A 15,965-nucleotide genomic window follows, 5' to 3' on the forward strand; every position below is an offset into this window, starting at 1 on the left:
TTTTTTTATTTTAATGACTTTATTGTTTTATTTGTATCTGCCATTTTGAATGGATTTCTTTTTTTGCATAAAAATGGTATAAAATGTTATAAATAATAGTTGAGTGACTATGTCTTGTGCCTTGATCTTGTTTGAATGTTGGAGAGATACGGGGTGGGAAAGGGTGGGATGGGACTTAGGGGGCGGGGGTTTAGAAGGGAAGAATGGAATGGAGGCTTAGAGGGGTGGGAGGAACTAGGGAGGGCTCACATAAATTTCAAAAATCATATAGGTTTAAAAAATTTAAGGGTCATTAGGTATTTGTTTGCAGCATTGATCACTAAAATGACTACTGTATTTGGTTTGTAAAGTGGGGCTGACAGATTGAAGCCTGATTAATGTTAAGTTTTGCTCTACTTTTGTTGGTGTGTAACTGGATAATATACCTTGTCAATGCTAAATAAAGACCTTTATAAATTAAAAAAAAAATGTTATAAATAAATACGGGCACAGCACATTTCAAAACATTTATGATCAGCAATAACATATACTCTGTAGAAATCACACATTTAGCCTGAACCTAACAGGTGTGCCATAAACTACAGACAACCAAACAGCAGTGACGCAAGCAAGGAAAAACACAGCAAGAGTTTATCCAAATGTCAACTTTAAAGGAAACAGGACCCAACCTGGCAAAGTTTTGGAAAAACCTTCATCAGTGGTCACATAGGTTTCCACAATATATTCACAGACTCAAAACATGCACTGCAATATCTGTGTTTAAAAGAAAAATGAGGTCCAATGTCAAAAGTAAAAGAATGCAGACAACAGCATCTGCATAGAAAAAGCTTTGGTCCAATTGCAAACGTCAGTAACCACCATGGGTGCTGCAGTACATGTTTTGAATCTGTGAATGTATTATGGAAACCTATGTGACCCCTGACGAAGGATTTTCCCGAAACTTGGCCAGGTTGGGTCCTGTTTCCATTAAAGTTGACATGTCAGGAGACAGATGGATCATTGGCACATATGGTCTTTTTCTGTAAAAACGTCAGAACATACTGGCGACTTATTTGGGCAAAAATGTGTCTTATTTTTCACCTGCCTGAGACTTCCGCAATCTCCTATAAGGTTGTGATTTTGTGAGCCTCTTCTCCTAATATTTCTCTTCTAGAGTCAGATAAGAAATTGTTCAATATAATGTTGGCTGTTGCTATGCACTTAATTGTTTCAAACTGGAAAAATAATGTGAATGATAATGAATGGTGGAGTTACATTTGTGTGATAAGAAAATATGAAGCACTTCTTGCCCATAAACATCATAGAGCTAAGTCTGTCTTAAAGACTTGGGCGCGATTAGACTTATTTTGTCAGGCATCCCATAGCACTAATTGACCTTCGCCTATAGGTATTGTCATGGAACGCTCTCATATTTATGCTTATTTGCCATGGTGTGTTAATATTGTTTGTTTGATTTTGTGTTTTCTTTTCTGTTGTATGTTTTGAAAAACCTTCAATAAAAATATGAAAAAAAAAAAAAGTTGACAAGCTGTGTTTGTCCTTGCTTGGATCATTGCCATAAACTACACCATGCATACACAGGCTGGGCCTCAAGGTTTATGATTTACTTTATTTGAGATGCCGCTTTCCCTTTGGGCAGTAACAGAGAGGTGCACAATATACACAAAGAGAAGAACACCACGTAGTGCCAGGAAAGAATCAGGTGAGAACTAATCTGCAAATGAAGGCATTTACACGGCGTCCACAAGCACAACGCTAGTGAAAAAAATCACATCCCAACAAATGAATCCCAAGAGGACCTTACACTTATCTTGGCACCCAAGAGGGATTCTATAATATCACCCCCACAGCATATGTATGTAAAGGAACACGCATTGAAGAGAAGGTGTGCACTTTTACATTACCCACACGTAGCTGTGTTCTGGGGGCAGAGTTTGTGTGAAGCATGGGCAGATTTACAATTTACAGGTGTAGCTTATAAAAAGGGTCTGTTTTACATGCTAACGTTTACATCTGCTCCAGAGCAGGTGCAAATCACTGCAACTTCAATCGAGTCCTAATTTCTGCCAGTTAGCCCTTAATGTCTTATAGACACACAGGCATGTCTTTTTTAAAAATAAGCAAGAACTAGGTGCCTACTTGCCCTTTCTATCTAGGCGACCTGCTATAAAATTCCCCTCCAAGGTATGTGCCTAAAGTCAAAACAAGGATCAGAGGAAGGTCATGCACTGGGCTCTCGTGCTTGCCAGATCATCACTCTAAACCCCAGGCCACTGCCTCCTTGAACACTGCAAGGGAACTGTACAAGCGACTCTGGAGATCACAGAAATACATCTTGGCCTGGTGTCTTTGTATCACAAGCCACAGGACCTCAGAGACGTGCATTTGCTTACTGACAGTGTGTGAGCACGCATACAAGTACTGGAGAACTATTACAGGAGCCTGATCTGAGGAATATCAGATAAAGTGACCATGCCAGAAGCCAGAGCATCCCTGTTGTGGCATCTCAAATGCTTCTAACTTACCTCCAAAACTGCTGCTGCTGCAGCTGCTTCGGCTCAGCATGTCCCTTTCTCCCCAGTGCCTAGGGCTTTCCGTGCAAGGAGCTTTCTGCCGTTCCACCAGGGATAAGAAAACTTCAGATGAGGGCACAGGAAAACCTAGTCACAGCAAACAGGTGCTTTAAACTCAACTAGCATTTGCAGAGATATTGACTGTCAAAGAGAGGCTGGGGAGACGTGGGAAGTAAGGGTCTGAAGTCCACAGGTAGTTTGGGTGATTTAGTATTTGCTGAACTAGTACCTGCTGATATTTGGAACAACAGCACAATATAGCAAAACATCCACCCACAGCCATATGTCTCTCCAAAAGAAACATTACAGTATCAGCACTGTTGACTGACTGGCACATTCCGCTACTCTTTTTCAGAATCATCAACAATACCGTGTTTCCCCGAAAATAAGACACTGTCTTATATTAATTTTTGCCCCCCAAAATGCGCTAGGTCTTATTTTCAGGGGCTGTCTTATTTTTCGAGGCAACATCGGGGTTGGATCGGGGTTGGCTCACCCACCCTCCGTCGCTCCCGGAACTAACCTTAAACGCCTCCTTTCACCTTCGCAGCAAGCAGCAGCAGGGCAGGCCACTCCTTCCTTCCGTGTCCCGCCCTCGCCTGACATAACGTCCGCGAGGGCAGGGCACGGAAGGAAGGAGAGGTCTGCCCTGCTGCTGCTTGCTGCGAAGGTGAAAGGAGGCGTTTAAGGTTAGTTCCGGGAGCGACGGAGGGTGGGTGGAGGGGGGGCCCGGCGACCTTGGGTGGGGGGGGCGACCCGGGGACGGCCTTGTCCAGCTCTCGGCGGCCCTGCTTTCAAACAAAAATTTGCTAGGTCTTACTTTCGGGGAAAGCCTTATATCTACCAATTCAGGAAAACCTCTACTAGGTTTTATTTTCGGGGGATGTCTTACTTTCGGGGAAACAGGGTAGTAAGTGGCAGACATCTTCAAATGAAATGATAAGAAGTGACTGTTTAAAAAAAAAATGGAAATCACTATTTAAATGCATTTACCATATTTCCTTGATTTTAAGACTCTCCCTCCTTTGCATATGAGGGAAAAAAACCTAGACTCTAAGACACCCTCAATTTTAAACGCACCCTTCATTTTGCAAGTGGCAGCATGAGTCTGAGTGTACCATGCAGTTCTGTTCCCCACCAGCCCTTTAATAGCTATGGTACCAGTACCAGTGGAGGAGGGGGGAAGGTCTCAAGGCCCCCCGTGATTATGTGGAGACAATAAGGAATTAGGCCAAATGATTTCAGATTTTGGACCTCGATTCTAGGATGCCACTGAATGGAAGCCGCACCTACTTTCCCCACACACGTCGATACTGGCAAAAAAAAGTGTGTCTTAGAATTGAGGAAAAAATGGTATTTCTAACCCCTGTTTTCTCAGATCTCTTTCCTCAGTCTCGCCCCAGAATATTTTCATGTGGGACTTGGGCTGCCTTCCCCTACCCCTTTGCAAGCGGAGGGCTGGGATGACAACTGCATGGAATTTGGTCTAGCCTGTAATTTAGAGGAGGTTACCAGACACATTAAACCAGTGCAGGCCTAGTACAGCTGCACATCTGTTAATGAATAAGAAGCCCACTCTCTGCTTTTGGTTTCAGGCAATGTGAAGTTACAGAACATCTACTTATGGGTGTTTGCAGTACTCAGTCCTAAGTTAAGGAACACACTGCCAAGCAGAATCGTGATTTGAGAGGTATTATCCAACATTTAAGAAATTGTTCAAAACATGGTTTTATAGTGAGTCATTCATTAGTTGAATGAAAAGGAGGAGTTGTAGGCATTAGGGATTATTGTATGGATATGGGTTGGATGGGAGGGAGGGAGAATACATTTTATTTATTGTTCTGTTACACACTTTGGGTTTTCTGGTGAAATCAAATCCAATAAAAATCTCTCTCATGGGAGGAAGTGACGTCACCGATGTAGTCGGTAGCCAGATTGTAGAGCTCCGCGGGTTATAGCAATAAAAGAGTGTCTACCCTAGGATAAAAGCTAGATAATTAATCCCGTGATCGCTGGAAACGGATTATAATAGCGTATGGCGGCTAGAAAAAAGTTGGCGAAATACAAGTATTCGGCGGATTCGCCGCGGGCTGTTAAAAAAGTGAGCGTGGCCCTACTTCAGAGCGGAGCTAAAATGGCGCCGACCGAGGAAGAAGAACCCGATAACGATATGGAGGAACAAAGCGCGGGAGATACCGAGGTGGAAAGGAGCGAAATCATCCGATGGTTTCAAGAGCTTAAATCTGAGATGATCAACACCAGGAAAAGTATACAGTCGGCTGTTGCAGAGCTTCGAGAAGAGGTAAAAGAGATGGGTCAGCGCGTAGTTGAGACTGAGGAGCGAACAGAGGCAATGGCGGGAGAATTAAAAACGCTAAAAAAGAAAGTAAATATGGAACAACAAGTGAGATTGAACATAGAGCAGCAAATAGAGGACTTAGAAAACCGCTCCAGACGGAGTAATTTACGTATTAAAGGCTTGCCGGAAGAATCTCAATATAAGGATGTAGAGAAGACTGTAAAAGAGATCTGTGCCTATATTTTGAATCAGGGAAAAGATCCCCAGGAAATGCTGGAAGGGACCACAATAAAAATTGATAGAGTCCACAGAAGTTTGGGACCGCAGAGGAGTGAACTCCCCAGAGACATAATTGTGTGCTTCCATGATTTTCAAGTTAAGGAGGCAATATGGCGGAAAGCACGCGCTATGGGGGAAGTGGAATGGAATAATGTAAAGGTACAGATTTTTCAAGATCTGGCGAAAGCAACTCTACAAAAAAGGCGGGACTTTAAAGATATAACTAAATATCTGCAAAAGGCTGGCCTGCGATATAGATGGCTGTATCCCAGCGGCATATTGGTATCAGTGGGTGGCCAAACAAAGAGAATACTGCAAACAGAGGAAGCATGGAAAATATTGGCAGCACTAGGTTGTACGGACTTGCCAGAAGTAACAGCGACACCTCAAAGCTCCCAAAAAGGCAAATCCGCCAAGGGAGCGGGGGGATGGAACCAGCAAAGCAGAGGCAACACTAGAAGGAGCCCAACATATGAGGATCAAGGGCATGAGAGAGACGCAGAGACTTGAAAAAGCTACTGGTTCCAGGGCAATAGCCCGGATCTAAATCTGGTACTATGTACACTGTATTATATGAGAAGTTATGTTAAGAAACATTGAATGTTTTCCTATTTCTGTTGGCTATGATTAAAAAGGGGATTAGACGAGATGGATGAGGGTGGGTAAGGGGGGACATGAAAGATAAACTGAGGATGGAAAACCCATCGGAACGACACTTCCTTAGGGATCTAACTGGCATCTCAGCTTGGAGGCCAGTTGAGGGGACTTAATGGGGGAGGGGAGGGGCGGGGGGGGTGGGGAGGGGGGTGGGATAACAGTGGGATCATGGAATGTGAATGGCTTGAATACCCCTGAGAAAAGAAGTATTATATATAGGGAAATTTATAAAATGCATTGGGACATTGTAATGTTGCAAGAAACTCATATTCAAAAGAAAGATGAAAGACTACTACAATATAAAAATATGGGCACGGGATTTTTCCAGGCTGATCCCAGAGGGGGGAAAAAGGGAGGGCTGGCAATTTATATAAAAGATACAGTCGCCTTTGTTCATGAACAAACATATGTGGAAAGCCAGGGTAGATGTATAGCGATTAAAGGTAAAGTAAATAACCAACCAATTACATTAATTAATGTTTATGCTCCTAATGAGGGGCAAGGTGCATTTTTTGAGGCTTTAAGGCTGGAACTGCTCCAATTTGTATCAGGGGATATAATACTAGGGGGTGATTTCAACTGGGCCTTGTCAGACTTGGACCGCTCTAACACAGCAGCTCTAAATAAATTACAAGCTGATTTGTCTCGGTTTGCGTGGGGGGGCAAGCGGGCTAGAATATTGAAAAGAATTATGTGGGGGAAGGTGGAGGAGGGAGGAAGGGGGCTACCCAATGTTTTGTGGTACTATCAAGCAGCGCAGTTGAAACAGGTGGCGGAATGGAGCAAAGGGCATAGATCACCTGTGGCGACTCTGGAACAGGATTTAATACCTTGGAGTAATCTGGAAAGAGGAGTGTGGGGATCTGTAAAGATGTCTAACTCTCACCAGGGATATCATAATCCGTTCATATCTCACTTGCAACATATCTGGGATGTACTAAAGAACAAATTTAAGAAGGGGGTAAAAACCTCTACCTTAGCATATATTAGGCAAGAAGCTGAGTTTCCCGCAGGGCGAGAGGGAGGGGTATTTCGGGAGTGGTTTCGAAAGGGACTGAAAAGATTTAGGGACCTTATGTCTGAAGGGGTGTTAAGAGAGTTTGTAACCCTTCAAAGGAAATTTGTACTGCCAGATTCTGATCATTATGCTTATTTACAAGTTAGGCATTTTATGAAGGGACAAGGGTGGTTGCAGTCTGATCCACGTGAACGAGAGATATTGGAAAACATATGGGAAACCTTGGAGGGAGGAAAGAAGGGTATATCCAGACTATATAGATACATAAGGGGAGACAAAATGAAGAAATTACCCTATATGACAGTGTGGGAGCGAGATCTAAATATGGAACTGAGTGTGAAGGAATGGGAAAGGGTGTGTATGGAGGTGAAAAAAGCATCTATCTGTGTATTAATAAAAGAAAATGCGTACAAAGTTCTAAGTAGATGGTATTACACGCCGGACAGGTTAAAACGAATATATCCCAATGTATCTGATCAATGTTGGCGATGTAAGGACGGGGTAGGAAGCTTTATACATATATGGTGGGAATGTCTGTATATACAATCATTTTGGGTGGATGTTACCACACATTTGACACACATTCTGGACACACAATTTCCAACAGAGCCAAAATGGTGTTTACTAGGGTGGGGAAATAAAAGGGGTCAGAAATGGCAAAGGAGGCTTAAAAGATTAGGGTTGGCAGCCGCAAAGTTGGAAGTTGCGGCCCACTGGAAACAGAGACTTGGCCCCACTATTGTATCATGGAAGATGAGAGTCAAGAATATTGTAGGCCTGGAACAGTTGACTGATAAGAGAATGGGTAAATACAAACCTGATGCTAAAGAGTGGATTCATTTGGAGAAATTATGGATTAATACATTGTAAAAAAAACCAGGGGATACAACCAAGAAGTGGACAGTAATGAATAGGGGAGGGTGGGAGAGGGAGGGGGGAGAAAAATATTAAAACTGATGATATACCGAGATGTAACTCAATTGTTTGATGTATTTCAGAATTTTGAAGGCAGCATAGCCTTACACTGTGTTCCTTAAGTTGTGTCTAATAAAAATTTTCAAATTAAAAAAAAAAAAAAATCTCTCTCATGGTTTGCCACGAAAACACCTAGCCAGCTGCCTGGGGGTTACCCTGCGGCCACATAGAGGGTCTATCCCCAGCACAGCTCAGATCTGCCTGCACCTGCTGCTCGGGCTCTACACTAGCACCCTCCTCCCACCAACTGGGTCACAACCGCCTCTGGGCGAGTCTCCCGCTCTCAAATTATCCCCAGTGATTTCTAGGTTACTGGGGCCAAACTCCCAGTGGTCCCACAGTTCCCAGAAAGGACTCACAGATCCAACACACAAACCACCAGGATTCTTTATCAGTCCAGACAGCCAGAACGAACAAACATGTGTGTTTATTCTTAGAACTTGGAACAGTGAACAAAAAATGTGCAATCAGCAAACAGTAAAAACTAACTGAAAAATGGATTAATTAGAAAACTAACTAAACATTTGCATGCTTCCTAGAAAGCACAAGGGAAGATCATGACATATACAACTGTTCGCCAGTTATCAAATATAACTGATTTTTACAGGGCTTCAGCAAAGAGCTCTCTCTCTCTCTTCTCCCAGTATGAAACTGAACAGTCCAAATGAGATGAGCTCCTGGGCCAATCAAAGCCCAGTCAACAAGATTTCAAATATATACTGCTTTTTGCTTCCTGTTTGTGTCAAACTAAAGAAAAAACACTCAGTTCTCTGTAACAGTTTTACATCAAAGAAACACCACCTGCTGGCCAAATAGAAGAAATACACTTCAGAACATAATCAATGCAGGAAACTATCCAATACATTTTACAGGCTTAAAACACACTGTTTCTTCACATGGTTCATTTCCAGGGACGTATAATAATTGTCCCGAGTTTACCTAGCAAATTATTTATAAACTTTTGCTCCAGGAGCTTATCCAAAACTCTTGAATTTCCCTCTGCTAGTTGCCTTGACCGAATCTTCCAGCAACAAATTCCAGAGTTTAATTATGAAAATATATTTCTACGATCTGTTTTCAAGCTGTGGGTCACTAATTTCACAGAGTATGCTCATGTGTTTCCACTTCCTCCACAACTGTCTCCCTCCCTTCCTTGCATTCGCTCCTTTCCCTCTACTCTAGACTAGGCCCCTGGTTTTGTGGCAGAGACAGCAAGCGAATATGCATTCAACAGCCCCACAGCGGCCCTGGTCCCTCCTGACTTCCACATTATACATGTTCACAGGCCACACCTCCTATCTCAGCACCCCTGTTCTGCTCACTTGTACCCACTGTCACAGGGCCCAGAAACAGCTATAGCAGCCTTCCCTGGGCTGCTTCAGGAAAAACAAACTGATGCAGGCATAAGAAAAAGTCTCCTTAGGTGTAGAAATCATCATCATCATTGCAATGGCTCGATATACCTCCACATGCACATTAGGTGCCACAAGCAGTTTACAAAACAAAAACAAATCAGAAAGAAGGAAATGGAAGTCACAAATTCATAGAGAAAAGAGGGAAAGATAAGACAAGAAAACAAAACCAAAAAAATAAAATAAATATGCAACTGGTCAATATTCATTCCTATATAATTTTACACCCTTTCCTGTTCAATTTTCTCGGTGGCACAATCCTTTACCTGCCTCATTACAAAGTGTTGCCACACTTGGACAGACCGAAGGTGCATCAAGCCCAGCATCCTGTTTCTAACAGTGGCCAATCCAGGTTACAAGTACCTGGCAAGATCCCAAAACAGTACAATGCATTTTATGCTTATCCTAGAAATAAGCAGTGGATTTTCCCCATCTAATGGCTTATGGACTTTTCTTTTAGGAAGCTAGCCAAACCTTTTTTAAGCCCCACTAAGCTAACTGTTTTTAACACATTCTCTGGCAAAGAATTCCAGAGTTTAATCATACGGTGAGAGAAGAAATATTTTCTCTGATTTGTTTTAAACTTACTACTTTGTAGCTTCATTGTGTGCCCCCTAGTCCTACCCGTTCCACTCCACTCACTATTTTATAGACCTCTATCATAACTCAACTCAGCCATCTTTTCTCAAAGCTTTAGCCTTTCCTCATAGGGAAGTTGTCCTATCCTCTATCATTTTCGTTGCCCTTCTCTGTACCTTTTCTAATTCCACTATACCTTTTTTGAGATGCGGTGACCAGAACTGCACACAGTATTTGAGGTGTGGTCACACCATGGAGCGATACAAAGGCATTATAACGTCCTTATTTTGTTTTCCATTCCTTTTCTAATACTACCTAATATTCTATTTGCTTTCTTAGCTGCCACTGAGCAGAGGGTTTTAACGTATCATCAACGATGACACCTAGATCCCTTTCCTGGTTGGTGACTACTAATGTAGAACCTTGCATCAAGTAACTATAGTTCGGGTTCCTCTTTAACATATGCATCACTTTGCACTTGCTCACATTAAACGTCATCTTCCATTTGGATGCCCAGTCTCCCAGTCTTTGTAATTTTTCACAAATCTTTGTGATTTGACAACTTTGAATAACTTTGTGTCATCAACAAATGTAATTACCTCACTAGTTACTCCCACCTCTAGATCATTTGTAAATATGTTAAAAAGCAGCAGTCCCAGCACAAACCCCTGCGGAACCCCACTATCTACTCTTCTCCATTGAGAATACTGACCAATTTAACCCTACTCTCGTTTTCTATCCTTTAACCAGTTTTTAATCCACAATAGAACACTACCTCCTATTCCATGACTTTCCAACTTCCTCTGGAGTCTTTCATGAGGTACTTGTCAAATAAATACCTTTTGAAAATTCAGATACATAATATCAACCAGCTCAGCTTTATCCACTTGTCTGTTCACCCCTTCAAAGAAATGTAGTAGATTGGTGAGGCAAAATTTTCCTTCTCTAAATCCATGTTGGCTTTGTCTCATTAATCAATTCTTTTGAATATGCTCTGTAATTTTGTTCTTTATAACAGTCTACCATTTTGCCTGACACTGACGTCAGGCTCACCGGTCTATAACTTCCCGGATCTCCTCTGGAATCTTTTTTTTTAAATCAGTGTTACATTGGCCACTCTCCAATCTTCCGGTACCATGCTCGATTTTAAAGATAAATTACGTATTACTAACAATAGTTCTGCAAGTTCATTTTTCAATTCTATAAGTAATATGGGATGAATACCATCTGGTACTCTTCAATTTGTCAAATTGCGCCATTACATCTTCCAGGTTTATAGAGATTTCATTCAGTTTCTCTGATTCGTCAGCTCTGAATACAATTTCTGGCACCAGTATCTCTCCCTAATCTTCCTCAGTGAAGATCGAAGCAAAGAATTCATTTAATCTCTCTGCTATGGTTTTGTGTTCCCTGAGTGCCCCTTTTACCCTAGCGGTCCAACTGATTCTTTTGCTAGCTTCTTGCTTCTAATATGCCTAAAAAAAGTTTTTACTATATGTTTTTGCTTCCAATGCAATCTTTTTTTCAAAGTCCCTCTTTGCCTTCCTTATCAGTGCCTTGCATTTGACCTGCCATTCCTTATGCTGTTTCTTATTATTTTCAGTCGGATCCTTCTTCCATTTCCTGAAAGATTTTCTTTTAGCTCTAATAGCTTCTTTCACCTCACTTTTTAACCATGCCAGCTGTCATTTGGCCTCCCTTCCTCCTTTTTTTAATACATGGAATATATCTGGCCTGGGATTCCAGGATGGTGTTTTTTTTAACAGCATCCATGCCTAATGTAAAATTTTGACCTTCGCAGCTGCTCTGCTAAGTTTTTTTTTCACTGTTCTTCTCATTTTATCATAGTCTCCTTTTTGAAAGTTAAATGTGTACTTATTCCAGAGCCGATATGAAATCTGATCATATTGTGGTCACTGTTATCAAATGGTCCCAGCACCATTACCTCCTGCACTAGATCATGCGCTCCACTAAGGACTAGGTCTAGAATTTTTCCTCCTCTTGTTGGCTCCTGTACCAACTGCTCCATAAAGCAGTCCTTGATTTCTTCAAGGAATTTTACTCCCTAGCATGCCCTGATGTTACATTTACCAGTCAATATCAGGGTAAATGAAATCACCCATTATTATTATGTTCCCCATTTTGTTAGCCTCCCTAATTTCTGATAACATTTCTACATCTATCTGTTCATCCTAGCCAGGTGGACAGTAGTATACTACTTATCACTATCCTTTTCCTCTTTACATATGTGTCCTGTAGAATTTTCAATCTATTTGATTCAAGGACCTACTTAACATACAATGCTACCCCCCTCCACCAATTTGATCCATCCTATCACTACAATATAGTTTGAACCTGGTATGACAGTATCCCACTGGTTATCCTCCTTCCACCAGGTCTAATATATCTCATTTTTCATTTAGTGCAATATATTCTAACTCTCCCATCTTATTTTTTAGGTTTCTGGCATTCGCATATAGACATTTCAAACTATGTTCATTGTTCTTATTTATATCTTGCTCAGCAATTGACAGTGACAATTTGCAATCTTTTGTCTGCTTTTTATTTAAAGACATCTGGTCCACCTGTGGTCTCTATTGCAACCTTGCAATCGGGATACCCTATCTTCCCTGTTTTGGTGATATCTTTGAAAGATACCTTGTTCTGAATCGTGTTTTGGAACGACTGTCAGCCTTCCCCCAGCTTCAACTTTAAAAGCCTGGTCTATCTCCTTTTTAAATGCCGATTCCAGAATCCTGGTCCCACCCTGGTTAAGGTGGAGCTCATCATTCCGGAACAGGCTCCCCTCCTTCCCCAGAATGTTGCCCAGTTCCTTACCCATTTATAACCCTCCTCCCTGCACCACTGCCTCATCCATGTATTGAGACTCTGGAGCTCTGTCTGTCTCTTGTGCCCTGCGCATGGAACGGGTAGCACTTCAGAAAATGCTACCCTAGAGGTTCTGAATTTGAGCTTTCTACCTAAATTTGGCTTCCAGAACCTCTCTCCCACATTTTCCTAAGTTACTGGTACCAAAATGTACCAAGACAGCCAGCTCCTCCCCAGCACTATCTAAAATCCTAACCAGGTGACGCGTGAGATTCACCACCTTTGCACCAGGCAGGCAAGTGACCAGAAAATCCTCTCATTCACCAGCCACTCAGCTATCTACATGCCTAATAACTGAATCACTAACTACATCAGCCTAACCCTTCCCTCCTGGGCAGACGCGCCTGGAAACACATCCTCGGTGTGAGAGGATATTGCATCCCTTGGTGTGCTGGTCCTGGCTACAGAATTACGTCTAGCTTCACCAGGGTGATACTCTCCATTTAGAAGACCTCCCTCCCAGCTTATCTTCACAACAAACAGGCCAAGTACTATACCTAGTGAGACCAACATGTCATAATTTTCCCTCATCACATTCTTGTAGACCTCCTTCTGCCAGTCTTCTAAGATACTCCACTCTTCCTCAGAGAAGTAGACTGCAATATCATCAAATGTTACTGGCTCCTGAAAGACATAATGGGACAGACTAAACAGATTATCGTATTGGTAGTAGAATACATTCAGTCGACGTGTGGGAGTTGACTCCTCTTCCACTCCTAAATTCTACACAGTACTGGGACAAAGAGACTGCAGTTGGACTTCCACATTTTCCTCACAGTCCTACACTGAAAAACAGAAATCATTTATAAAAGTAGTTACAGATTCTTGTGAAAATCTTCACACCTTTGTATATTTTTCATATTCTCTAAGATTTTGTAGTTCTTTTCACTTTCCTACATTTCTTGTCATTTTATTGCAAACCGCTTTGATTAATTTTGATGTGAAAGGCGGTATTATCAAACACCAAATAAACTAAAGAACACAACTCAATATCCATTAAAGTAGGTTTTGTTTCACTGATCTACCTAACATACTATACACAATTACAGAACTATTCAGAAAGTAATTAGGAATAAAAAACCAGAGAGTCTTGACTGGATAAATCCTCACAACCCTTGTTAGTCTGATCTCTGTGGTGATTAAATGAATGGAAGCACCGCCAAAACCGAGGACAGTGCAGTTGCTGGAATCCAATGTATTACAGGATCCAAGATAACATGGTTTTACCAGAGGTAGAACATCAAGCCTCCACACAAAGAACAAAGTGAACAAAGCAATGGAGATGACACAAACGGTGCTCAATTATCCTTTTTTGCAATTTTTACTGCCTTGACACAGGCTGTGTTTCAGCTAAAGTGACTGCATCAGGAGTCTGAAAGCAACATGTCTGGATAGATTCCACAAAACTCAGGGGAAAAAGAAACTTCCTGATTTGAAAGCCCAGAAAAGCTCCCAAGGGCCAAAAGATCTTCTGCCAAGCTTTTTGGAGGTAAAGATGGAGGGGGAGAAGAGGTAAAGATGGAGGGGGAGAAAAGGTAAAGATGGAGGGGGAGAAGAGGTCTGTGTGCCAAGGGATGTAAGGGCTAAATGGCTGCTGCTCCTACACTTTCTGCACTCTCCATGCAGCTGTGTGAGGATCTCCCACACTTTCTATTGCCAGTGCTGACTATTTCTCTCCATGCTTCAGGCACACCTCCAAGCCTAACATGCAGCCCCCCTCCATTACACCCATGGACATGTGAACTCCCAGTTCCTGGCTTTGCTGCCTTCAGTGCTACAAGGCTCCCTTTACCAGTGTTACTCCTTGTGTGCCAAGAAGCCCTGCCTAATGCACGGCTTTGTTCCTTGGTGCACTCCCAATATACTCTGAAGTGCTGACTGACTGAAACATGGCTTTGTTCCTCAGTACTGCTTCCAGTGTGCCCCATCATTGCTCAGCACCATTTCCAGCATGCTCCAGCTCCCTTCTGCTGCCCTGACATTGGGAAGGGGCTGCTGCCGCTTATTCCTGCAGTCTTCGGAACACTATGCTCACTTCTTGCATAACTTCTTTATCAGCTCTTCATGGGTGTGTACTTGCAAAACATTATGCTACTATGACTGCAAGGCATTTTGTGAACAGGCCAAAAAGCAGTACATGATACTGGTAGTAGCGTTTCTGCCTGAGTTCCTCCTTTGTCTAACTTAAATGGAATGGCCTCAGCCATTTCCCTCAAAAATCAATGAACAAGAGTTCTTCCAGTGGGGATTTTCTTCTCTCATGAGAGGAAGATGAGTCTGATGGTAAACCAGTTGAACCCTCTTCAGAGAAAATATCTTGCCCATAATCAGAATCAGACTCTGAAAAAATGCTCCAGAGAAGAAGTTTGGGTCTCTGTCTGGCTACACCTACCAACACTGGAGTCAGGCCTTGGGCGATGAGACACAGGTTTCCAATGCCTCAATGAAGCTTCCTCCCTCGACACACTGGAAATTTCCAGGGATGAAACAGACATCCATCCCAAGGCCTTTCAAGGTCTCAGTGTCAATTCTTCTTCTGTAGGCCATGCACAAGTCTTGAAGACTGGTTGAATGTCTCTGCAGACACTGATGGTGTCAACGCCATAGCAACAAACCAAGCAAAGAGCACTCCCTCCACTCACTGAATGTCCTCATGAGCTGCCTCTTGAAGGCTGCCATCAACAAAGGAGTAGGGAAAGCAATAGGCATGGCCATATCATAGTAACATAGTAGATGACAGCAGATAAAGACTTGTATGGGCAATCCAGTCTGCCCAACAAGATAAAAATTACATATGGTATGTGATACTTCATATGTATACCTGATCTTGATTTCTCCTTGCCATTTTCGGGGCATAGATCATAGAAGTCTGCCTAGCACTGTCCTTGTTCTAAAAATTTCTAAAGTTGCAGTCAAAGCCCCTGAAAAGCTCCACTCCAGCCCATACAAGTCTATTCAGCCACGATCAGGGCACAGACCGTAGACGTCTGCCCATCACTGACCTTGTTCTCCAACTTCTGAAGCTGAATCTGTCCAGCCACAATCAGAGCACAGACCGTAAAAGTCTGCCCAGTACTGGCTTTGTTTCCCAATTGCTACTTAATCTTCGCTAAACTTCTTTGGATCCATTCCTTCTAAACAGGATTCCTTTGTGTTTATCCCATGCATGTTTGAATGCTGACGACGATCTGCCATCGCTTGTGTTCAGTGGAGGTTAAAGGCAAGAAGGCGCCGAAAATCTGTCGCGAAAAGTTAAACTGGATTGCCCAAGAAATAATTTAGAA

At 42.4% G+C, this 15,965-nt stretch overlaps 1 protein-coding gene across 1 annotated transcript in view; it reads right to left on the reverse strand.

The window, feature by feature from the left end:
- LOC115458751 overlaps nt 1-15,965 on the reverse strand; it is a gene marked incomplete at its 3' end in the record, with an annotated part of 102,423 nt that overhangs the window by 12,965 nt on the left and 73,493 nt on the right. Inside the window, exons 10-11 of the mRNA XM_030188564.1 lie at nt 13,179-13,305; nt 2,526-2,660 (exon numbers count right to left, since the gene is read on the reverse strand). Of these exons, the coding sequence (XP_030044424.1) occupies nt 2,526-2,660; nt 13,179-13,305 (262 nt within the window). The remainder of the gene's footprint in view (nt 1-2,525; nt 2,661-13,178; nt 13,306-15,965) is intronic.

The sequence above is a fragment of the Microcaecilia unicolor genome, unplaced genomic scaffold (genome assembly GCF_901765095.1).
Source record: "Microcaecilia unicolor unplaced genomic scaffold, aMicUni1.1, whole genome shotgun sequence".
NCBI classification, from domain to species: domain Eukaryota; kingdom Metazoa; phylum Chordata; class Amphibia; order Gymnophiona; family Siphonopidae; genus Microcaecilia; species Microcaecilia unicolor.